We start from the raw sequence: 25,884 nt of genomic DNA on the forward strand, positions 1-25,884 counted from the left end.
GCACGTACGGTACTGTCGAAAGAAATGTGTCGATGTGTAATGAATAATGTGTCAACAAAAACACAATCCCTACACATTACGTGTCAGAAAACCTTTTTTTCTTTGAGCAAACCCTCTATTGTGCACCCACATAAAATAAAAATGGTGAAATTACCAGTGTGTGGTTTATTTTTTCCAAAACTCGAAGTAGAACGTTTACCTTTTGATCCGGTAAATAAAAGATCATCGGTGGAATCCACACACATCACGGCTTTTGTGTGTCCCTCTGCTGCATACACACACTGAATCTTGGCTGCTTGACTGCCCTTAGGACACGGCACAGTATTGATAACTCCTCTATAAAAAAAAAAAAAAAAAAAAAAAAAAAAAAAGGATACGCATATATTCACTCACACACACACACAGCCCATATTGAATAACAAATTAAATGATGGTTATAATATCACATTAAGTGACAAATGAGACAATTAGCTGCAATCAGCAGAAAAAGGTCATTCTTTAAAGGCAGCACGCAGCTTACAGAACAAAATAATCAGCTATAAGATTAATACAGAGACAAATGTGGAAAGCTGGCAAAACTGAAATGTGCCGAAAGCGGGTCAAGAACAGATACCTCTGACTCTCGAAGATAACAGGATCATTAAATCTGTAAGAGAACAGAAACATACATGCCAACACTGATGACTTCAATGTCAGACTAAGGATCGTATTGTAGAAACGTATACAAGAAGTTTGTTAAGCACACACTGAGTAGGCACAAATGATGTATGATGTACCTTTAAATAATTTGTAATTAAGCATCAAACATCCTTAATTAAGTCATTACAGAACATGCACATATAAAAATTATTAATGACTTAATTAATTATGAAATGCTTAATTAGTATGTACAAATTTTCTGCTATCTGTTGTTTTTCTTGAACTCCTCGAACCCACTGTTTTGTGTCTTGACTCTTGGGCTTGTCTGTGGACGTCTGACTCCTTTCCTGATTCGTCCTGCGTGTCAGAGGTGAGCGTTCCACTGATCTCTTCTCCGTCGATGTTGGAGATCTGACGCCAGATCTGTGTGGTGTAAATAGTGTTTATGTTAACACACCGGCATAGCAGAAGCTTTAATACTAGGCCTGAACAGAGCTTGACTTGCTTTACTCAAGACTTCATACAACACCAAGACGTACGAAACACTTGTTCTGGGTGGGAAATTTGTCGGCAGGTCTTTGTCCACTGAAGAAGACAGTAAGCTTATAATTCCCTCTGAACTTTCGGAAATGGATAGAAGAGGAGCTGAGAAATCATCCAGAGGGGCATCAGGGTCAGTGCTGTTGGCATACAGCAGCTCCATCTGTGTGGTGGTTCTTCTTCGAGCCTGAGGAACATTAAAAACTTAGTACAGAACATATTTAATGTAATTCATACAATACTTTTACAATATAAACATATTATAATATATTTTCAGGCACGATGTGTTCTATCATTATTAATTATTATAATTAAATAATAGTATCTTTCCAGCTTCCTGAAATGTTCTTTTATTAGTAATAAAATAATAAATTCCCACAGGGAATAGGGATGTAACAGTACACGTATTCATACAGAACTGTACAGGACCTTAGGTACAGTGCACATGTGTACCAAATGCAATCCCTGCTTTATGGGTGGAATAGTTCAAATCTGAGTTTTTTTCAGATTAAGTGGTGGACGGCAAATTGTTTTTTGTTGTCACCATTTGACCCATACGGGAAACACGATTTGTACTGAGCATCCACGCAACGTGTCTACTTACTGTCCTAAATATGTTGAAACAATTTACTGGCCTTTTTTTAGTTTGTGTCATACACGACAATGCTAGGGGTATAATACTAAAATAAAATAAAATATATATATATATATATATATATATATATATATATATATATATATATATATATATATATATATATATATATATATATATATATATATATATATACACAGTACAGACCAAAAGTTTGGACACACCTTCTCATTCTAAGAGTTTTCTTTATTTTCATGACTATGAAAATTGTAGAGTCACACTGAAGGCATCAAGGGCTATTTGACCAAGAAGGAGAGTGATGGGGTGCTGCGCCAGATGACCTGGCCTCCACAGTCACCAGACCTGAAAACCCAATCGAGATGGTTTAGGGGTGAGCTGGACCGCAGAGTGAAGGCAAAAGGGCCATCAAGTGGCAAGCATCTCTCGGGGAACTCCTTCAAGACTGTTGGAAGACCATTTCAGGTGACTACCTCTTGAAGCTCATCAAGAGAATGCCAAGAGTGTGCAAAGCAGTAATCAAAGCAAAAGGTGGCTACTTTGAAGAACCTACAATATGACATTTTTCAGTAGTTTTACACTTTTTTGTTATGTATATATTTCCATATATAATTCCACATGTGTTAATTCATAGTTTTGATGCCTTCAGTGTGAATCTACAATTTTCATAGTCATGAAAATAAAGAAAACTCTTTGAATGAGAAGGTGTGTCCAAACTTTTGGTCTGTACTGTATATATATATATATATATATATATATATATATATATATATATATATATATATATATATATATATATATATATATATATATATACAGTGAGGAAAATAAGTATTTGAACACCCTGCTATTTTGCAAGTTCTCCCACTTAGAAATCATGGAGGGGTCTGAAATTGTCATCGTAGGTGCATGTCCTCTGTGAGAGACATAATCTAAAAAAAAAAATCCAGAAATCACAATATATGATTTGTAAACTATTTGTTTGTATGATACAGCTGCAAATAAGTATTTGAACACCTGAGAAAGTCAATGTTAATATTTGGTACAGTAGCATTTGTTTGAGGTCAAACGTTTCCTGTAGTTTTTCACCAGGTTTGCACACACTGCAGGAGGGATTTTGGCCCACTTCTCCACACAGATCTTCTCTAGATCAGTTAGGTTTCTGGCCTGTCGCTGAGAAACACGGAGTTTGAGCTCCCTCCAAAGATTCTCTATTGGGTTTAGGTCTGGAGACTGGCTAGGCCACGCCAGAACCTTGATATGCTTCTTACAGAGCCACTCCTTGGTTATCCTGGCTGTGTGCTTCGGGTCATTGTCATGTTGGAAGACCCAGCCTCGACCCATCTTAAATGCTCTAACTGAGGGAAGGAGGTTGTTCCCCAAAATCTCGCAATACATGGCCCCGGTCATCCTCTTCTTAATACAGTGCAGTTGCCCTGTCCCATGTGCAGAAAAACACCCCCAAAGCATGATGCTACCACCCCCATGCTTCACAGTAGGGATGGTGTTCTTGGGATGGTACTCATCATTCTTCTTCCTCCAAACACGTTTAGTGAAATTATGACCCAAAAGTTCTATTTTGGTCGCATCTGACCACATGACTTTCTCCCATGACTCCTCTGGATCATCCAAATGGTCATTGGCAAACTTAAGACGTGCCTGGACATATGGTGGTTTAAGCAGGGGAACCTTCCGTGCCATGCATGATTTCAAACCATGACGTCTTAGTGTATTACCAACAGTAATCTTGAAAACGGTGATCCCAGCTCTTTTCAGGTCATTGACCAGCTCCTACCGTGTAGTTCTGGGTTGATTTCTCACCTTCCTTAGGATCATTGAGACCCCACGAGGTGAGATCTTGCATGGAGCCCCAGTCCGAGGGAGATTGACAGTCATGTTTAGCTTCTTCCATTTTCTAATGATTGCTCCAACAGTGGACTTTTTTTCACCAAGCTGCTTGCCAATTTCCCCGTAGCCCTTTCCAGCCTTGTGGAGGTGTACAATTTTGTCTCTAGTGTCTTTGGACAGCTCTTTGGTCTTGGCCATGTTAGTAGTTGGATTCTTACTGATTGTATGGGGTGGACAGGTGTTTTTATGCAGCTAACGACCTCAAACAGGTGCATTTAATTTAGGATAATAAATGTAGTGAAGGTGGACATTTTAAAGGCAGACTAACAGGTCTTTGAGGGTCAGAATTCTAGCTGATAGACAGGTGTTCAAATACTTATTTGCAGCTGTATCATACAAATAAATAGTTTAAAAATCATATATTGTGATTTCTGGATTTTTTTTTTTAGATTATGTCTCTCACAGTGGACATGCACCCACGATGACAATTTCAGACCCCTCCATGATTTCTAAGTGGGAGAACTTGCAAAATAGCAGTGTGTTCAAATACTTATTTTCCTCACTGTATATAAAATAGTTATTTATTCATTCATCCAGTTTATTTATTCAGAAATGAATTACTTCCTAATTTATTTATTAATCTTATTAATTTATTAAATTAAAATTAAATTAAAACGTAATTTGTTTTTTAAAAATATAAACTGTTGATGTTTAACATCAATTGTTAATAATAAACTACGTTAATAAAAAAAACAACAAGCAATTTTACCTTTTGCATTTCTTCCTCCGGACTGTACTTTTAAGTTTAAAAACGTAGGGAGGTACTGAACCCATAATTTTGAGTACCGTTCCACCCCTAATAGGTAATGATGTATTGTACTATTAAATGAATGCGATTTGTCTTCTGGCAACTGAGAAAACACTACAAAGCAGTTTGGTGAAACCCAGTCCTTAAGTAATATTTCTCTGATTTAGAAACCTTCTGATATTAAGGTTTTACATACATTTATTGCTATTTCTTGAGAGTACACAAAATGTAAGACATACTTGTGAACTTCTCTTGTAAACGTCTTTTCCAATAATAAATATATGTTTGGTGTACCTTATGATGACATACCTTACTTCTGGGTTTGGGCTCTGCACACAACTTCATCAAGTCTGAGGCCAACGAGCTGGAACAGACAAATCAAATCCCCAGTAAGACATAAGGTACAGTGAGCAGATCGACTGGAAGCTAATCCCAGCTATTGTTATTGTTATTATTATTATTAAAGTGTGCAGATAATGACGGTTTTTTAGTGAATAAGCAGATGATAAAATGGTTATTATGGTTGAATGGTAGTGTGTTTGGAACCAATATATCATTTAGAGCATTTGTTTATAGATATTAAATGATATATTGTGTTGGTTTGTAATTATGGCGCGTTACCTCCCCTCAGTAGCTGGACTCCGGTCCGATTCATCACTGCTGCTCTCCTCGCCATTCTCTAAATGAGCACAGAATATACAGGCCTTGACACAGTTACATTCAGGTGTGTGCACACATTGGCGAACATAGCATTAACTAGTGCGTTTTGAAAATATCTAATTACCACCCAATAGCTCGGTCTCACTAATGACCAAGGAGTAATGACTAAATACATGAACTGGAAGAAAGATGGGTTTTTGAGGACCAGGTTGGTTATATTCTATTAGCCAACTGTCCATGGATAGCTGTGGCATACACTATTTAAAACTCAAATTCACAGTGAACTCAGTTTTTACACTTACCTCAAACGAAGATATGATTGAAGTTACTTTTTACCTTTTATTTTACCCCAGTGTAAAAGTAAAAGCAGCAAACACGGTAACATCTTGACTGGTCGGCTACATTTGGTATAATGAGAAAAAATTGTGTATATTTTCTAAAATAAATTCCCCCACTAGCGTTATTTTGGTTTGAAGGGTTGGGATTAGCTGAATTTCTAACTTGAATGAGGTTAGCTGCATGTTAAGTTGGAAAGAAAGGAAATGACGTGCAAAAGGTGTTGTGTTTATGTATAAACATAACACCGAGCCATTGTGAACAGTCAATCCGAATTCAAAATCAGTGTCAGCTCACAGCATAGGGGCTAAACACAACAGAAGGGTGTGGATACAGGCGGTCATTCAAGAGAATCCAGTTACCAGAAAGATGTTAGTAAGTCATTAAAACGTCAATTACACTACAAACTGTAGTGTGTCTCTGAGGTCAAGCATTCTAACTACTGAAAAGAGCTCAGTTGCAAACACAAGGCAGAAATTACAGCACTCAAACACCCACTGAGTCCCAACTGTTAGCATCCTAATAAAGGCGAGAAATGCACTAGTTCTTTAGTGTGTTTAGCTGGTTTGAACACGGGACTGTTAAAAAGTCAGAATAGGAGGATTTTGGAAAAAAAGCTAGACCCCATGCACATTACTACTATTACAGATTCTGACTGCGATTCTTGTGCTCACATGGGGACTTACTTACCAGTTGCTGCATTACCTAGCTCTGTTAGGGTTTGGGTGACAAAAAGAAAAAAAGTAAATCAAGATCAAACTCAAAAAGGTGAGGCTGGAGTGTAGAAAATGAGAGCCATGCTGGATGCTAGGTGAAGTACATGCATGAGTGTGTGCGTGTGTGTGTGTGTGTGTGTGTGTGTGCAGGCGATCTGCACCTTGCAGAGCGTTTCCTAATAAAGCGTCCAGCTCTGGGTTGAGCTCGGCTTTCTCCTTCAGCATGTGGAAGAGAAGTTGGTTCTGTGTGGCACTGTTAATCTCTGTCTGCTTCAGCCGGCCCTCCATGACTTTAATCTGAGACTCTTTCTGTGCTGCCTGCAGACCCTAGAGGAGGAAAATCCACATTCAGTACATAGAAGTACACATGGCATTTGGTCTTTAGTAAAGTTTTTCAAAAATGTAATTGATATTTTTCATTCCATTCAGTATAAATAGATGATGCTAGTAGATGCTAAATGTGGTACTGCACTAGAGAAATTTTCCTCAGTTTGTGTTTGCTACTGATGGTGTCTAGCAGTGGGTCAATTGGTACCAAGCCGCACAGAAAGAATACATAACTTACATTATTATTTACATTTTATTAACTATCTGATCCTGAACGATGTTTTATTTTGGAAAATGACCGGATTCTCTCCGCCACATCTGTCTATGACTCACTCTTGATGCAAGTCATGATGCCTCGGTCACATGTCTTTACATTACCACTAAATTGAAACCCCCAAGCTAGCACAATAAACAAAAAACAACACAGTGGATTCACGTTTATTATTATATTTAGAAAATACCAGTTTTTATGCCGGTCGTATCATTTTATTTTGTTGTATTTATCCGCCACACCTTAAAGGCCAGTCTGTGAAAAATATTGTCCGACAATATTATTATAAAACATTGTCCGACAATTAACCGGTCCGTGGCGCATAAAAGTTTGGGGACCGCTGGTGTAGAGTTCTGTCTAACATCAGTTCAAAATCTTTTCATCCGTATGAATTCAATATCACTTTAAGGACACATTTCGGTGTGACTTTTTTATTTATTTACTTGATATTAATTTACTAGCATATTCATACATACAGTCTTAAGCTTCTTAATGTTGAATCTTTCAACAGATACAAAATATTAAAATTCAAATATTGTTCAAGTTCAAAGTAATTAAAATGTCTTGGGGGCACATTAGCATCACAAAACCCAAATTCCCAAACATGATTGTGTGTTTTTGAGTGAATATGTTTACATGTCTTCTGTACCTTATTGATGGCCAAGGAGATAAAGTGGTCAAGTAGGAAGCGTGCCTCTGACAGAGTGCAGGAGCTGATCACTGCAGAGACGTCCACTGTGTCACCCTCCTCCTAAGATATATATGACATATACATGCATTGAAGCTTTAGGAATATTTTGGTAGCCTAGTCTTAGACTAAAATGTTGATGCAAAGTCGGTCTAATTTAGTCCAAAGCTGTTCTGCATCTGTAAAGTCCATAAATACGATTTCACAGATGTTAGACAATACAACAGCTAATTGCCCATAGCAGTATTTATAACACGATTAGAGCCATGAGTACCTTAGCTTCTTCCATTTGCATGATGTTGGCTTGGCATTCGGCAATGCTGTCATTGATGTAGTCAATGTTGGCTGAGAGAGACTCCATTTCCTCGTTGAGAGACTGGACGGTCCTGTCTGTGTCACTGCCCTCTGTAACAGTCTTGTCTCTTTTCTTTACCAGCTTCTCTCTGCGCTTGGTCAGTTCTTCCCGTTGCTAGAACACACACACAAAAAGCAAAAATCATAGGATTTTAATGAAGAACATCCTATTCCCAATTTAGTCTCATTTTGCTGTTTTAATACTTTCTAATCTTCTGGAAAGATGTTTTACTAGATTCTGAAGGTTGGAAGTTGAAATTTGTGTTCATTCAGTCAGAAGGGCATTAGTAGCCAATGTAGGGTGAGGAGGTCTGGCGTGCAGTCAGCAATCCAAATTCATCCCAAAGGTGTTAAACAGGATTAAGGCCATAGCAGGCCACTCAAAATATTCCAATCCAACTCCAATCTTCATGAAGTTGTCTTTGTATACAGGGGCACTGGGGAAACAGACGGTCCTATACATTTGTGTGCCAACTTTGTAGTAACAGTTTGGGGACGAGCTACACATTGCTGGACCTGGGCAGGTGTCCCGATACTTCTGTCCATATAGTGTATTTGACAAAAACACTAAAGCTGACCAATTTGTTGCATCTCTTACCTTGAGGAGACGGTTCATATCTGCCTCCATGTTGGAGATGGTCATTCTCTGCATGATGATGTCACTGACACGCCTCTCCAGCGACTGCCATTTGGCCCGTGCTGTTCTGGTGGAGAACACGCCCCCTGACCGCATTTGATATTTCCTGTTACGAAGTTCATACTGAATTAGCTAATTTATACCCACTAATTTTTACATTTGAAATTATGTAACTGTATGTTCCAGTTATTTTAACTTTAGAGAAACACAATTAAAAAAAAAGCAGAAATAACAAACTTAACCAAAAAATTCCCTCTTTCTCTTATTTACTCTCCTCTGTACACACATGTACTTTCCATTAAAAGTAACCCAAAGCATTAAAAAGACTTTTGTGGGTCTGAAATGAAGATAATTTACAGATATATATAAATTATTAAGTAACAAAATTTGTCTAAATAAGGTGTTGGGTCACCACATGCCGTCAGAACCATTTGAGTGAAGCCTGAAATAGAATCCAACACATCTTTAGAACTTCATTTGGCCGCAATGCAATTGCATGTAAATGATCTATACAATATATTCCCTCAATCGGTGTTTTAATGATGGTGATAAAGAATACGGAATAACAGATCGCTTCAAAAATCTCCTGTATGTGTTCAGTTGCGTTGAAATTTCAAGCAAGTGATGAACGATTTAGACGGTTTTACATTCAATAAGCACTTATGCTCTGTGAATTGGCGCATGGTCGTTCTAAAAGAAACCACTTTCATCAAGGTGGAAACGTTCCATCACAATGTAAAGGTGATTTTCAGTGACTAGTGGACTCAAACCACTAAAGCAAATTGGTACAGACACCATTTAATTTAGAAACCCATCTATTTATTTGGTATTTTACTTGCTAAAAGAAATTAATTGGGCCAATGACGTTAGGAATATACAGTTTTGAAATGAGATTTAAATTATAATCAAAACACAAAAATATTTAAAGCTAAAAGCAATATATCCTGCATCCTGCACCCTGGCGGATAGTACCTGGTTCCGTTAGGTGCACTACTCCCAGCAGTATGCGCGCGAGTGTACCCGGGGCGTGCAGGAGGCTCTTGTAAAGGCTCAGGCAAGCTGATCTTCCGATTCACCTTTCCTGAGGTTGGTCGAACCTGCCTCCTCAGAGCAGTCACCTATAGTGCACACAGCAAAAAAATTACACAGATCAAAATGTGGGGTAAACCCCTTTCAACATCATATAGTGTTGAAATCTTGCACTTGATTGGTCATAACCTGCTAATTAATTTTCTATTACAGCAAAGCTTTGAAAGTAGCTCTGGTTACAAATCCACTCCCAGGATTAGAGCATGTGCTTATCCTAATACATAATCATTTCATTAACAATTGACCCCAAAACAACCCCCAAATCTTTTTTCTTTTAATTGTTTCCTTCACCTCTTCTGTTCTCCTGCGCAGGATGAGTTCCTGTTGTCTTTTCTGAGCCTCCAGCTGCCGTACCAGATGCTGTACGAGAAAACAGAAATGAAGGTGAAACAAATGTCAGACTGTATGCATAAAAAATCTATACAGCTCTGCATTTGTATGAAGTAAAAACCGACTCTCTATACCTCCTGCCGACGCTGGTCCTTCTTGAGTGTGGCGATCTCACGGTTGCGACGGGTTTCTGAAGCAAAGCTCCTTTCCTGCTGCTCCTTCATTTGCTTCATTAACCCAACCTTAATCAAATATTATTAACATGTTGCTAAAATGTGCCAAATGAGTCAAACAATGTGATTCAGCATAGTTTAGATGTACACTTTCATTGATGCTAGACATGACAAACCTAGATGTGAGTGACCACACTTGGAAGAAAGAGCATCTAGTACAGTCAATTGGATGCATACCTTGGTCTTCTTCATCTCAGAGACCTCCTGTTGGAGCTTCTTGAGCTGTTTCTCGTACTGGGACTGGTTCTTTAGCAGACGTGCATGCTCCTTTTGAGCCGAGTGAAGTTTCTGCAGCTCCTTGTTCATGGAGCTCAACTTTTTCTCGTACTCGGCCTTGATCTTCTTCGCCTTCTCTTCTGTGCCCGACTCCACCGAGCCTGCAAAAACATGCCACCTTTAATAATACCACTTAAACAATGGCATATTCACATATTCTAATGGAGTTATGGATTAATAACAGCAAACAGAAAATGTAGAACAGATAGAAAGTAGCAGGTAATTAGTAGGAAATAATTACCAACTGATGCGTCGTTTTTAAGTAAAATATGACAGTTTTATGTTTACTCTGTATTGATTTATTGTGTAGGTTGTCAATTATAAAAGCACTCCAATAAATATAGATGAATGTGTAACTATGGGTGAATATGTAAATGTGGATAAATATGCAAGTCTGATTTCAATAAAGACATTTTATTGTGCACAGTTGCACACAGCAAGACGAAATTTAATTACCCCATGGCACATTATCTGATTTAGCAGAAGAAAAGGACCGACTTTGTATTTGTATCTGGCATGTAATAACAAGCCCCATGTTCCCAAATGAGAAGACAGATTAAAAAATCCTGTGCCTGTAAAGCATTCTGTAGCTCTGCCTGTCTAAAAATAAAAATAGCAACTATGATAATGTTGCCTAGATTGTCAGGACATTCCACAGTTCTCCAATTTGTAATTTCATTGTAAAGAGAATCAAATCCGGAGGAAGACAGAGTGTCGTACCCATGTTGTGCAGCACCCGATCTCTCTCCAGTTGCGTGTCTCGGATCTTGTTCTGCAGCATCATAAGTTTCTGCTCGTACTGCTGTTTTAGCGTGTGGAGACGCCTCTGACTGTTCTCCAGTTCATCAATCAGCTTCTGTTTAATCGCAATCTCACAAGTAATGTTCGCCAGATCTTCTTGGAAGTTGTCTGTGAGCAAATCAGGCACATCTAGGATCAATACATGTTCTCTAACTATTGTGTGCATAATGTAGATGAACTGAAATATATATATATATATACATATACACACATACATACAAACACATACATACACACACAGTATATTTAAATAAAAATTGTATTTCTCACATACACATTCATACAGAGTATGACATAGTGAAATGCTGTTCAAAGGAGTAAATTAACGTTAAAAAAAAAAAAAAATTATAAAATTTAAATTATATTTAAAATATAATCTGACTATAAAGTATGAGAAGTTGAAGAAAAAAAAAAAAATAAATAAAAAAGATTTTTACTTCACAGATTCAACTATTCAACTTTTATTCAACTGTTGAGGAAACATGCTTAATAGCAACATATGATGTTGATAACAACATGCGAGACTCGCTTTTAAAGGTATAGGTATAGGAAAGTGACTGTCTTTACCTTTCTCATCCAGCTCGGAGTCTGACTCATCCGAGGTCTCGTCTGCCTCCATCTCATCTTCCTCTTCCTCTCCCTCACACTCATCTCCCTCTTCATGATCGCTTCCTTCCTATATAATCAGTTACAAACAGACTCACATCATCTTACCTTTAGAGTTCTTGCAATGCATATGATCCTTAAAAGTAAAGTATTGCCATAAGGCTGCTTCACAAACTAAATACAATGCACAAAATGGATGAACAGAAGTTATTAATAGCAAAGTGTACATCCAGACTGCATTATTATATTATTATAAAACACATTATTTTCTTCGAATAATGGAAACCAAACGCACTGCCTCTGGCTCCTCACTGGTTCTGTCTGATGGCTCTTTGTCCTGGTCATTGTCAGGCCCCTCCTCTTTAATGACACTGTTAGAAACATATTCAACAATTGAGTGACTAAATAAATAATTAAATAAACATACAGTAATACCTCGGTACTCAACGGCTACAAAACTCGTCAAATTCACTACTCGTCACGTTATGACAACTGTAACATTTTTCCGCACGTGCCACATTTTCGGAGCTTGACACCGACTCTCATGATGAAACTTGAGAGCGCTTCAGACTCGTAGTAAAACAGATGCACGAAGAGTCTCATTTTAGCTCATAAACAGTGCCATAGCATTCTATTTTTAACATTTTAGGATCCATGATTTAAGCTTAAAATCCACATTTCAAGCTTAAATCGTGGGTCCTAAAATGTTCAAAATGCTACCACCTACTTGTTCGATACTCATCAGTTCCAGCACTAGTCTTGAGTATTACAGACCAGAATTACCAACGAGTGCTGAGGTATTAATGTACATTTTACCCCCAAACAACTGGAATTTATGCTCCTTTTGGTAACTCTATTGGTAAGTTGATCAGGCAACAACACTGTTTACTGTTAATTACACACATTACTTACAAAATATTTTTTAATGTCAGTAGAATTTTTTTTGTTGGGGTTTTTGTTTGTTTTGCTGTTAATCTCCAATTCTGTCATAAAATCACAGAATCTAGGAAAGCAAAGCTCGATCATTCAGTGATTACAGTGTAAGTAACCCAGGAAGTTCCACAAATAACTGAACATTACTCTGAAATTGAGATAATTAGCAATAGATCATGAGCACTTGTTGCAAAAGTATGGATGATAAGCAAAGGGGTAAGAGGTTATGGGTAAAGTAGAGTGTAAGGGTATCTGTTTTCTCCCATGATGCCATCCACTTCCATGTACAATACACAGTATCCATATTTATAATTATATATAAAGTGATGTTAAAGGGTTAGTGGTGTAGTAATGAGCTCAAACCTGTCGTTGTCATGGTCGTCGCAGGAACATTTTACCATCTGCTGTAGTCTTCAGATGAAGAGAGTGAGTGGAGGTGAGAGAGTAAACCGAAAAACAACAGTAATTATATTGTTAAAAAAAAAAAAGCCTTTGCTAGATAGACGGTTTCTGAGGTGTATGCATTATTGAGTTCTCAGTCGTATGCCGTAAGAATATTTGTGTCTTGTTTCTGTGAACAAGGGGCACTTGGACAAGACCCGAATTGCTCACATCAACAATATTTTGGATTCAGTATGGTTACTATAGTGTCTGTGAAATAAATACATAAAAACAAAATATTAGTTTTGTCTTGTTGTGTAGGAGATATTCGGGATAAGCTACATTTATTCTGTCTAAACGGTGCAAAGACCACAATGACAACCTTGAATACACATAACAGCGCAGTAGGGCTTATCAAATGAATTCCATGGAAAGAATAATCACTGTCTGGTGTTATAATTACAGTTGTCATTCACTGTAATAAGGTATTATAAAAGAGGCTCCAGCAAGTGTGCACAGAACTCATGGGGAGCATGGAGGGGCAGGGCTCACAGCCAATAAATAATTCTCCCGAAAGTCCTGAAAAGACACTGAAATCCTGACAACCCGCAGGTGTGTGAGGAGGCTCACCTCTTTTTTTTCCTTTTCTCTTTCTTTTTGAGTTTCTCCAGGTTTTTCTTGGCGATCTCAATGATGTCAGATGCCTCCTTCTCTGGGCCTTGTGGAAACGGAGTGCTTCCTCCGTACAGAGAGGAGCGTGTCTCAGCCCGGGATAGGTTCTTACGCAGGCTCTCGCTGACTGCCTCGCTCTCTAACAGCTTGGCCCTGGAGACCATAAAAATGTCAACACTTCAACACATAACAGTTTAAGTCGAATACACAAAGATCACAAAGGGAAATAAAAACACATGGACATAGAGACTGACAGACTAAGACACACACACACACACACACACACACACACACACACACACACACACACACACACACACACACACACACACACACACACACACACACAGCTTGAGATAAAATACACAGAGTGATTAAAGCATACAAGGTACTTTACCGGAGTTCCTCAATTTCTTTAATGTAATTCTGAATCATGTTGCTTATTTCCTCATTTCCTTCACCTGCAAAGCAGAAAAACAAAAGAAACCAGAATGCTGTTATAAGAAAACTTACTGGATCTTACTGGAATCTTAATCTCAATTTTAATAAACACTATTCATACCATGACCCAATAAATTACAGCTAGGCACTAGAGGCATAAGAATGAGGCATAATAGAACATGGGTTCAAGAACACATTATTAAAAAGCAATAGTTAAAACCATAGTCTACCATCCAAACAAATAGTTTAGCCCTGTTACGTTCTTTAATCTGATTAAGTAGAAGTTCTTTGATTTTCAGGCATATATTCTCATAAACTCATTCTAATACGTTATTTTATATTCTTTATCAGCAGCTCATTCACAGGGGCACCAGAAGTTAATCTTAACCTAAAAATAAACTGGGAAAAAAAAGACAATTATTCAAGATTTTTTTTAAAGTTCCCAGTGCTTAATAAAGCTCTGTTTTTTCTACTTAAAGAAAAAGTGGTCTGTGCATGCTGCATTCATTTGTTTATTTGTTCTGTGTTCATTCTGTCTTTTCATATACAAGTAAAAAACTATGTAAAATGTTAAATATTTAACATACACCTCATTTATAGATTCTTGACCCTTTTTTTTTTGACTAGTTAATTGGTTTTGTTGGACTCTTTAAAAAAAAAATGATTTGAATTCATCAGTGGCTTCATCCAACATTTTGGCTTCGCTCTGAGAGCTTCATAAGGATTATTTTGTGTATTTTAAAAGCAACAGGAGATTCGTGCTCAAAACCTTTGCACACAACCCTCTTTTCCTTGTAGAACAACCCTTTCCTGCCCCACACAACTCTTTTGATATTAAATAAAAAATAAGAATGAAGGCATCATAATTCACATTATAATAATTGTACTCAGTGTACCTGTTTTAGCAAGGACCTGGTTGGCCTGTTCAGTGAGCAGCTGTGTTAGTCGAGCTCTCTGAGCATCGATGGTCTCCTGCATGGCCTTGACACGGATACGCAGGTTCTTGTTCTCCGTCTGCAGCATGGTGTTCTCATGGACCATGTCGTTAACGCTTTCCAGGCCGTCCTCACCTACCATGCGCTTACCCTGTGTCCAAGCATGCAGAACAACAGAGATATTTCTTCACTAACTGCACCAATGAATTCAGGTTTCTTTAATTATATATAAAATGGGGTATTAAAGACACTATTAAAAGATGCTATATTCATATTTACACTGTGACAGCCCAAACCCTTTATATTACTCTGTCCTGGGTTTCCCTTTACTCTCACCGTCTTGTACTCCATGAGCTCCATCTGCAGCCGTGCAATCTCGGTTCTAAGGGCGCTGATCTGTTGGCTGGCTCGGTCCTGATTCACCACCACCTTGTTCTTGATGTTACGTGCCCGGTTAGCATACTTTAGAGCGTTCAGGGTTTCCATGAAGTCCCGGTCTGAGGGGCTGATACAGGCTATCATCACTGTCTGACTGGAGGGGCAGGTGGAAGACACAAACAGACAGACGGAGAGATAAATAAAGAAAGATTATAGTCAATTCATTCAGCTTTTAAAATTTTGTCAAAAAATGTCAAGGATAAAAAAATAAATAAAAAAAAAAGACAAAAAAACAACACGAAAAGAATCCATGATGCAACAATTTAAATAAATAAAATGAATGAAACAGCATTCTCTTTTCAAATATTTGGGATAAATACATTTCATAGATGAGGGCGTCAAAGCCACTCCATTTCAAATACAAATCTTTGGTTCACATTTATTCTTCGATTTAAATGGCAAAAATTTAAGCTCTATGAAATACAATTAAGCAGAACACTCTTCAATATGCAGGAAAAAAAAATTTCACTTCACAAAAGCATTTGCACTTGATTTATAACACAAATGTCATGGTTAAACAAATTCGAGATGCAGACCTGTTCCCTCCCAAAGAGTCCTGCAGGAGCCGGGTGAGCTTCGAGTCACGATACGGCACATGTGTGGATCGTTTGCACTTGTCTCCCAGGGCACTGATTACATTCCCCAGAGCGAGCTGTACAAGACACACCAACAACAAAAACATAAAATCCAACATACAAAACCCAAAACAAAATAATGATAAAAAAAAATTAAGAAGTAAACTGGTGCCGTTTGTGCAAAACACCACTAGATGGCGATATTGACCACAGCAAGAAAGTGACAATAAAATATTCAGCGCCTAAAAAGAGATTCTTATCAGGAATGAGCGCCCCTATAGGCAAGCTAAAAAGTTATGGCTATAATGGCTCATTAACCAATCACTTTTCATAACAAGTTAAATAATCTTTCCTATCAAATAATGCCATGCCACTCTGAAGTATACCAGTCCACAATTGATTGAGATGCCCTCTTTAGCTCTGTCCCCGGTTGCTCCTGTTCTCTTCAGTCGTTCTGATCCAGCCAAGTCTACAAAGTGAAACTTGGCTGTGAGGGTTTCAAACTCGTTCATCTCTGAGGAGCCATTGGCCAGCCTGTTGTCTGCCTCGCTGTTCTAAAGAAGAACCCAATAAACAAAGATAAATGAGATTAAAATGGTATCCAATAAAGAAAATACTGAATCAAAAAGAACAACACAATCCAGATATGTTGCAAAACAGTACCTTATAATGCGTACTGACTAGTAAGAAGAAGGTAAAAATGAGGAGTCTGAGGAAGAACAAGGGAGTAATCAGACATCTGAATGAGAAGAGTGTGAATAATGAGGAGACTGAGGAAGAAGATGATGAATAATTAGATGTCTTAAAAAGATGGTGAAAAAAATGTCAGAGAGAAAAGGAGGAGTAATGAGGAGTTGAACAGAGAAGAGGGGGAGTAATGAAGAGTCTGAGCAAAAACATCGGAGTAATCAGACATGAGGGAGAAAATGGAGAGTAGTGAGGGGTTGAGGGAGAAGAGTGGAAGTAATGAGGAGTTGAGGGAGAAAAGTGGAAGTAATGAGGAGTTGAGGGAGAAGAGTGGGAGTACTGAGGAGTTGAGGGAAAAGAGTGGGAGTAATGAGGAGTGAAAGAGGTAATAGGGGCGTAATGAGTAGTCTAAGGGTAAATTGTGGGTGAATAATGAGAAGTCTGAAGGAGAAAAGGGGTAATACTGAGAAGTCTGAAGCTGAGGAGAATGACAAATTAGGAGTCTGAAGGAGAAGAGGAGGAGTAATAAGGAGTCAACGAGAAAAGAGGGTGAAAAATAAGGAGTCTGAAGTAAAAGAGGAGGAGTAATAAGGCATTAAAGGGAGAAGAGGGTGAATAATAAGGAGTATGAAGGACAAGAGTAAGAATAATCTCAGGGAGGTTTTTTTTGCTACAATCGCCACCAGCTTGTTCATTAGGGGAAAACTTACACTTATAAAGAACATTCTTATTCATTCTTAATCACTGCATTATCTGTGTAAAACTGCTGACACAATGTTAATTGTTTAAAGCCCTATACAAATAAAAATTCATTAAATTAAATTGAATAATGAGGGATGAGAGGGCGAAGAGGGGGGGGGGTAATGAATATTCTTAATAAGAAGAGGGTGAATATTCAGGAGTCTGAAGGAGAAGAGGATGAATAATGAGGAGACTGAGGAAGAAGAGAGTAAATATTGAGGAGTATGAAGGAAAAGGTGATGAATAATGAGGAGACTGAAGGAGTAGACGATGAATAATAAGAAATGAGAGGGAGAAGAGGGGGAGTATTGAAATGTCTGAATAAGAAGAGAGTGAATATTGAGGAATCTGAAGGAGAAGAGGATAAATAATGAAGAGTCTGAGGGGAAAGAGGGGGAGTAATGTGGTGTGAGAAGAAGGTAAATATTGAGGAGTCAGATGGAGAAAAGGGGAAGTAAAGAGTCAGAGAAAACGTGGAATAATAAGTAGTCTGAGGGTGAATGGGGTGAATAGTGAGAAGTCTGAGGCAGAAGTGCAGAAATAATGAGTAAGGGAGAGAAGAAAGTGAATAGTGAAGAGTCTAAAGAAGAAAAGGGTGAATAATAAGTCTGAGGAAGAAGAGGATGAATAGAGAAGAGTCTGAGGGAGAAGAGGGTGAATGTAGGATGTAGCTGCAACCCAGGCAATATAAATAGCAGGACTGTTGCTGGTGTGTTCGCGGTGCCACCTACATTGCTGGAGGCACAGACACGGACTTGGCACAGGTGAATAGTGAAGATGGCATGGGAGCGTGAGCTCTGGACGTTCATCTGAGTGCTCGCAGTGCTGCGGGAAAGAGCACCCAGCTTCAAACACTGCATCATCTGAGCTCAGAGAAAAGAGAGAAAAAGACACTAATTATATCAAATAGGACAAATACCAGCACCACCATATAATGGATTTTTGGTAAATGCTGCATTGATTCAACCATTCAAGTTTATGGGGGGGGGGGGGGGGGGGGAAGGGCCTAGTGTAGGAGTATATAACAAGAATACACACGCTCTGCAGTCATATACACACACTGTAAAACTAACCTCAGATTCAGAGGAGACTGTACGTGTGGTTACTCCCACGGTGTAGATCCCTCCATTGGCGTCCTCGTGGATCTTAATGTTAGATTTCTGCTTCCTGGTTTCCATATCCCGTGTAGTGTCAAACAAGTCAAGAACTTCCTCATTATACAGCTAGAAAAACAAAGAAACATGTAATAATGCTTTTATAAATTGTCAAATAGCTTTTATCTAACCTCAGGGCTTTCATACCAGGCTCACTTGGAGGTATTTAGACATGCAGACATACGGTGATAACTCAGAAGGACAGTCTGATCTGCAATAAAGGAACAACTCGGTGTCTACAAGATAACCGTGTAATCTATAACTTAGTGTCAACACGGTTCTCCACGTGTTGGATCAGCAGCTGCTGCTTACCGTTATCTGGGAGTTAATTTTGATTTGAAGTGGGGATACTCATTACTCAGACATGTTTATTTTAAACAAATACTGAAATAATATTATGACCAGCTTTCTAATGCTTCATAGCACCACAGTAATGTAAAAAAAAAAAAAAAAATACTTCTCAGAACTACATTAAGTACAAAGATAATGTTCTGTGTACGGTGTAGTAAAATATTTTAGATTTTTGCCACTTTTTTCCCCAATTTTTTTGAGTGAAACTAATAAAAACATAACTAAACAATTTACTGAATTTTATAACCAATAAAAAAACTCAAGGACATCACTGGTCGCCGAAGGACTTCCAAGAACTTTAAAGTTAATTGTTAATGACTTAACCAGAAAAGGATAATGAAAAAAGGACCATGCTCACTTCTAAGAACTGGGCATTGATTTTGAATTCAGGCACAGGGCAACCCTGATCCATTGCAGCTTGCTTCCTTTCCTCAATGCCCCTGTAGAGGTGATTTACTGCACGTGGGATAATTCCAAGCTCATCTTCGGTGTTGTTCACATCGAAACCTGTGCCCATGGTGTACGTCTTCCCTGAGCCAGTCTGGACCAGAAACAAAAAATTAAAAAATGTTTTAAAAGTGACTGATGATTACATAAAAAATGATGTATCTCACACAAAAACAAGTGGAATGGCTGAACAGTAGATGTGGATATTGTGCTGAAATATTAATCTCTTTTACTAATTTTGAAAGATTCTAATAAGTTTACAATTTATTGTAAGCTACTATATATTCAAAAAATCAACACTTTTTAAAATCAGTGCAGTTGCATAAAATAATAATGAAAAAGGAGAAAAAAAAAGGGAAAATCCACCCCAAATTGTTTGCCTCATACACACGTCGACATCTAGGGGCAATTACGCATAGTCATTCCACCTACTAGCATGTTGGTTTTTTTTTGTTTTTTTTTTGGAGCAAACAGTAACCCAATCTCAGAACACAAACAAATATACAAGCTTACAACAATACATTTCCTGCTGATCTTTCAGATGATGCAAATTGGCTTTCGGCTGTGTAAATGAGTGCCCTTAAATTGTGAGCTGCCCAAAACCCGAAAAAACACACGAATCTGTCCATGTTCTGTCCTACTGTGAGCTTGGACACCTCTGCCAGGTCAGAAAGTGATTGATTGTCCACTACCATTTGTTTGACATATAAAAAGCCGTGAGTAGGAGTGTTTTCTTTGTCTAGGAGTGAAGCGCTGGGATAACCGAACAGACAAAAGGGGCTCGGGAGTCGATGTTGTCATGGCCACAAAGAGAGGAATGTGATGGTGCATCCAAATTCACACATGAGTCCCCCCAGCTTCTCATAGCAGAGCTTGAAAGAGTGTGATGAGAGAGGATGAGATTTGGGGAAAGATGGAATAGCATCAGGGTTGCTTTATTGTGGATGTCCTGGGACTTCTAAGGAACAGCCCATTTGGTTAATTTATCAGGCCTTTACACACACACACACACACACACACACACACACACACACACACACACACACACACACACACACACACACACACACACACACACACACACACACACACCCCCCCCCCCCCCATAGGCTCACTGTTGAAACATGTCTGATGTTGTACTGTTGACAAAGGTTTCACGGCTTGTTTGCTTTTCTTCGTGGCTGATATGAAATTAACTGAAAACAAGAGCAGCTGGAAGCACCTTTAATTCTAAAATGCTGCTGGACATGGAACAGACAAGGCAAAAGAGAAATAAAAATTATCTAAGATTGTCATCTCAATGGTAATGTAGCATATGAAAAAGCTGCAACATTTATGTAATTGATCCTATGCCTAAGTATTTTAATCTCACCTGCAGTATTGTGAGGATTACCCGTACTAAATATTTGGCATGCGTTACCTGTCCGTATGCGAAGATAGTGGCATTATAGCCCTCAAAGCAGCCTTCAATGAGCTTCTCAGTGCAGTTGCTGTAGATGGCATCCTGCTGGGAGTCCATGTCGAACACATAATCGTAAGTGAAGGCTTTGTCCTTTCCCAGGATCACTTGGGGCTCTCCAGGCGTCACAAATGTGCAAATGTGACATCCTTCAATCTTCTCTTTTGCCAGCTGAGGACGGATCCTAAAGAAGCAGTGATGGATATCGCATGAGGCACAGTGAAACAGGGATAGGCCCAGAATTAGACATAAAGTATCAGAGATTGAAAGAAAGAAACACCAATACACAGAGACAAAACAGAGTTAAAATAGAGATAAACAGACATGAAAAAACAAACAGAGACAGACTAAAAAAGACAGAGGGAGATAAAGACTGACAGGCAATGATACAGAGAGGGTGTGTGTGAGAGATAGCGAGAAAGAAAAGAAAGTGCACATGTGAGAGTGAGAGAATAAGAGACAGATAAAGAGATAAAGACTAATCGAGACAAAGACTAACAGAGAGGGGCAAAGTAGAGAGGCAGAAACGTAGAGACAACAGGGATACATGAAGGCTTAAATATGAATAAGAATAAGAGCTTTAAAAATAAAAAGACTTTTCACAGTTATTATGAGGGCCGTAATCACACGCTGGTCTCTCATTTAATCTTATAAGGATATTTAATGTGCTGACAGCTTGACTGCAGGTATGCAGCTGTTAGAAGGTATGGGGCTGGGAGATGCCCTGGCAAGGCCTGGCTTGCAGTGGTTTAAGTGCCAAAAGCCTACTAAGCACATTACTGCACCTTTCACTACACCCTGACCAGAGGCTCTAACATTACTGAGATTTTTTTTTTTAAACGCTGTCATCCAATCCCAATTTTACTGCTAATGTGACAGGAGTAAACATTTATTTATTCATTCATTCACTCACTCACTCACAGGTCTTTGGTAACATTTTAAGTCCTGGTCAGAGGTAAGTTGGTGACTCCAGGATAGTAATCTGAGCTCAGGATCAAACTCTATTTTCTGGAGCCGACACCACGCCCTATATTAAAACAATTCACCTGAAGCATAAAATTTTTTTTTTTTGGTATTGGATTACCTTTTTCCAATTGATTTCTTTATTTTCTCTTGATGTACTATTAATGCAAATTAACCTCCAGTAACATAGCCACCACAACTGCCACCACTGTTAATTTGGATGACTTACTCGCTGCATAGCAGTGAAAAGGACATCATCATGTAGGTGTACAGTTCACATGAACAGAGCATACACTGTTCTGACAGAGAGAAGGAAACTGGGCAAATCCGTTGAGTGTGCCCTCTGCCCTGCCTTTCATTAACTAATTTTTTCCTGTTTATTTTTATTCATCCTTTTTCCAACCAAACCACCCTAAGCGTCCATGGTTGTTGCGAGGCTAAAACTATGCCTCCCGGCATCCCCCAACCTTATTCACTCCAGCTTGAAAATGGAAGATCTGTTTCATTCACTGTGTGCAAAAGCGGTACTATAAACACAAGCCTGTCATTACTACTCACAGTACTTATTAATCAATAAGCAGTGAACAAGAACACCAGCATGCAATATAGTCTCTGTGTGAAAAGATTTTATTTACGAATAGTGCTGTATTATTTATAGCACCGTATCAGTAACATGTCAGTCATGATAGCTTGATGCTAGGTGCTAACTGGATAGCAGGTTAGTGTTTCAGGTCCTGGCACTGTTGGGCACGACCTACAGTAGTAACGGTTCATTGCCACAGAGCTCTTATTGTGTGCCAATGACATCAGATCTCAGTTATTTAGCATATTTGTTCAGAGGATCCTTCTCCAAGGACGTGAATAGGAGGAGCGAATATGGAATATATCGTCTACTGAAAGAAAATTCGCGTACTGACACTAATTGAACTTATAAGTGAACCCTAGAGCATTTACATTCCACCCAATAACCGAGTTCAAATGTCCTTCTTGGATTAGCACAATTTAATGAGTTTATTTATAGCACTACTTGTACCTAAGCTGTGATGTAATGAAGAGCACTGATGAGTAAGTGAAGTCATGCGTGGTATTTATTTGACACCACTCCCTAAAGAAACATGGGCTTGGTGGCTGGATTATCAGTCTAAAATTGTATAGTATGCACAAGACTTACTCGACATTCATCTTTTAGCTCGGGTTCCCTAAATACTTTGAGGCCACTCCTGCATTTATAGAGCATACAGCATTACCTTGTGACTTCCACATGGGTACAAAAAAATTTTTTTTTTTTAAATGCGACACATTTTGTTGTATCATGCCATAGTGTTCTGAGGGACAGTAAATATCTCAACTTCATCGTTTTCTCAGAGCCACCAGTTTGTTTTGTTCGGGTTTAAGGCATCAATACCCTTGCATTATCAAAAGACAATATATAGTAAGTGGATACCTGAACATCACTGCCAACATTTCTCAAACTACTGCCTCAAATGATGACATGACTGTCAAAAATGTCTAAATCATTATAATTTCAGTTCACAAGGTTTCTCTTAACACAGCGATCTCGATGAAGACATAGTTTTTTAAGGATGAAGCCCTTGCTCTAACCCCAATAAAAACCTTCGGGATAAACTGGAACATAGACTAAACGCCAGACCTCCTCACCAGACTTTAACACCCAATCTCACAAAAACACTCCTCAATGGACAAAAAAATCCCTACAAACACACTCCGAACTATAGTGTAAAGCCTTCTGAGAAAGAAAAAACTGTCCAGACGTTTGCTCCTACAAAAGTCTTCAAAGTCTAAAATGTAATGTTCAACAAGCACATATGACTGTGATGTTTAAATGTCCACATACATATGCCCATATAGTTATGCATTCCCAGGGTCCATGTAAGGACAGGATGTTGGCGCTGTTGCTACCTCACAGCTCAAGGGTCCCTTCATTTCAAACCTGATCTAGGGTTTCTGTTTGTGCAGCGTTTCACATTAACATTCACATTCTCTGCATGTTTGTGTAGGTTTGAATGTTTTCTGAGGTTCTACAGAAACTGGAGACCCTGTTTCCTCCCGCTTTCCAAAGACATGACAGTAGGTAGATTGGATACTTTAAATTACCTGAAGGCGTGTGTGTGGGTGTGTGGGTGTGTGGGTTTATAATTTCTAGGGATGGAGTGGCATCTCATCCAGGGTCGTGTTTAACAGTCAACCTATCAGTCTTTGAAGGCCTCATACCATCTCCTGATCTGGCTCTGAAACCTGGCCTTCATGTGTGGCATAAAAAAAAGAAATTATAATTTTTACTAAAAAAATACAGTAATTTCTTGGCCTGACTCTCCACATGGTGGTCATGGGGCAGCTCTGGGGCTCACGCAGGTTTCAAATTTACACTGCCAGGGCTAGAATAAGGCCTGCCTTCATGAATCTTTCTATACTTAACCTGAGCTGACAAAGCTGGATTGAGTGAGGAATTTTCCACCAAAAAAACCCCCAAAAAAACAACTTACATTTTATGATAACTTTCACCCAGAATGAGCAATAACCATTTGCTTTTCATGAAACAGAAAAACACTATCAGCATTCTGCTGGTTTGGGTAAACCTATTTGAGGGAAAATTAGTGAATACTAAAGGAAAGAGTTGAATATTGAGGGAAAGAGTTGAATATTGAAGGCAAAGTTTTAACAAGTTTTAAGCTACACACCTTATAACAGCAATCATGGCTAACCTCAGTATGCATGGAAATGAACGCGAGTCTGAAATATGACTGTGTCTTTAGCTTCGGACCGCCGGTATAATCCACACGTTCCAAGCATGTTGCCCTACCACAGGATGTCTCATGCAAAATAATTTCCATAAACACACATTTACATATTGAAATACACATTGAAATCATTGCCTTGAAGCTACAACACAGATACACTGCGGAATCCAAACATTATCCATACAACTTCATAACTTCTTGGTTTTTAGTACAATGGAAACTTCACACTATGGTAACCTGAGGTATGTCATCAAAATACAGCAACTTACACCATAACAGCAAATTATCAAAGTCATTTCAGTCCAAGAATCTGTCCTGTAATGTCATATCATTTTAGTTTGCTCAAACTGTTCCTTTAAATCCACTCCTCAACTCTGAAAAGATTAAAATAACTATACCTCCCACTGCTGCTGGCTATCTTGACCTTTGCTAATCTCAGACCTAATGGAAGCTTATCTAGCACCGGGGCTTTAGGAGTCACATGTCAGAGAGGCCAATATGGAAAACAATGTGTCAAAAGTAAGGTAGAGACTAATCTGCAGTAGGAGAAGCTGTGTCATGGCCTCTGAGTCAGGTACGGTAATCGATCACAATGATGCTATTGATCTGAAATGGGTCTCTATAGAGCACAGGAACATTATGGGAGATTTGATTTTTTTGTTCTTGTTAGCAGCTGACTCACTGTCTGTCCCAGAGATGAGAGCTCTTCTGCAGCTGACATCATCTTGCATTATTTCTAATAAACAGATGCTGCAATTGCTTTGTAGCTGAATATCACATACTCCCTGAGAAACATCAATGAAAAAGAGAAACCAGAGATAAAGGGGTTTGCTGTTATAGGGAAATCAAAAGGTGTCTTCCTGTTAGACCAAGTCAGTTTTATTTGTCAATGTTAATAAATGTTATTTTTTTAATCAAGGGATTGCTGGTCATACATTTTATCTGTTTATTGCTACATTTAATAAAACAGGTTCCTGTTATCACGTATAGAAGCTATATCTTGATTTTTAATTTAAGATTTTCATAAAGGAATAACTAATTCAGTGATGGCTCTTTTACAAACAGTACTAATTCTGAATTTCAACACATTATCATTTGATTTATAGCTGACCTATACCTGCTGCTAACTCATTACTGTAAAACAATAAGAAAAGCAGATCTCTGATGACCTGTAGT

At 38.5% G+C, this 25,884-nt stretch overlaps 1 protein-coding gene across 4 annotated transcripts in view; it reads right to left on the reverse strand.

Annotated features, from left to right (window-relative positions):
- LOC310719029 (kinesin-like protein KIF21A) overlaps positions 1-25,884 on the reverse strand; it is a 43,154-nt gene that overhangs the window by 8,100 nt on the left and 9,170 nt on the right. The window contains exons 2-30 of one of the 4 annotated variants that reach the window (XM_083528251.1): positions 20,948-21,170; positions 19,439-19,621; positions 18,649-18,798; positions 18,307-18,438; positions 16,534-16,701; positions 16,109-16,224; positions 15,471-15,666; positions 15,096-15,285; positions 14,156-14,219; positions 13,717-13,911; positions 13,069-13,116; positions 12,068-12,143; positions 11,734-11,842; positions 11,086-11,274; positions 10,267-10,466; positions 9,991-10,098; positions 9,818-9,886; positions 9,410-9,555; positions 8,399-8,543; positions 7,721-7,915; positions 7,408-7,509; positions 6,322-6,487; positions 6,135-6,155; positions 5,070-5,127; positions 4,758-4,812; positions 1,179-1,366; positions 937-1,062; positions 614-646; positions 200-336 (exon numbers count right to left, since the gene is read on the reverse strand). In XM_083528251.1, coding sequence (XP_083384377.1) covers positions 200-336; positions 614-646; positions 937-1,062; positions 1,179-1,366; positions 4,758-4,812; positions 5,070-5,127; positions 6,135-6,155; positions 6,322-6,487; positions 7,408-7,509; positions 7,721-7,915; positions 8,399-8,543; positions 9,410-9,555; positions 9,818-9,886; positions 9,991-10,098; positions 10,267-10,466; positions 11,086-11,274; positions 11,734-11,842; positions 12,068-12,143; positions 13,069-13,116; positions 13,717-13,911; positions 14,156-14,219; positions 15,096-15,285; positions 15,471-15,666; positions 16,109-16,224; positions 16,534-16,701; positions 18,307-18,438; positions 18,649-18,798; positions 19,439-19,621; positions 20,948-21,170 — 3,788 coding nt within the window. The remainder of the gene's footprint in view (positions 1-199; positions 337-613; positions 647-936; positions 1,063-1,178; positions 1,367-4,757; positions 4,813-5,069; positions 5,128-6,134; positions 6,156-6,321; positions 6,488-7,407; positions 7,510-7,720; positions 7,916-8,398; positions 8,544-9,409; positions 9,556-9,817; positions 9,887-9,990; positions 10,099-10,266; positions 10,467-11,085; positions 11,275-11,733; positions 11,843-12,067; positions 12,144-13,068; positions 13,117-13,716; positions 13,912-14,155; positions 14,220-15,095; positions 15,286-15,470; positions 15,667-16,108; positions 16,225-16,533; positions 16,702-18,306; positions 18,439-18,648; positions 18,799-19,438; positions 19,622-20,947; positions 21,171-25,884) is intronic. The other 3 variants (XM_083528253.1, XM_083528252.1, XM_083528254.1) reach the window with 3 other exon arrangements.

The sequence above is a fragment of the Silurus aristotelis genome (assembly GCF_946808225.1).
Source record: "Silurus aristotelis genome assembly, chromosome: 24".
Taxonomy (NCBI): Eukaryota; Metazoa; Chordata; class Actinopteri; order Siluriformes; family Siluridae; genus Silurus; species Silurus aristotelis.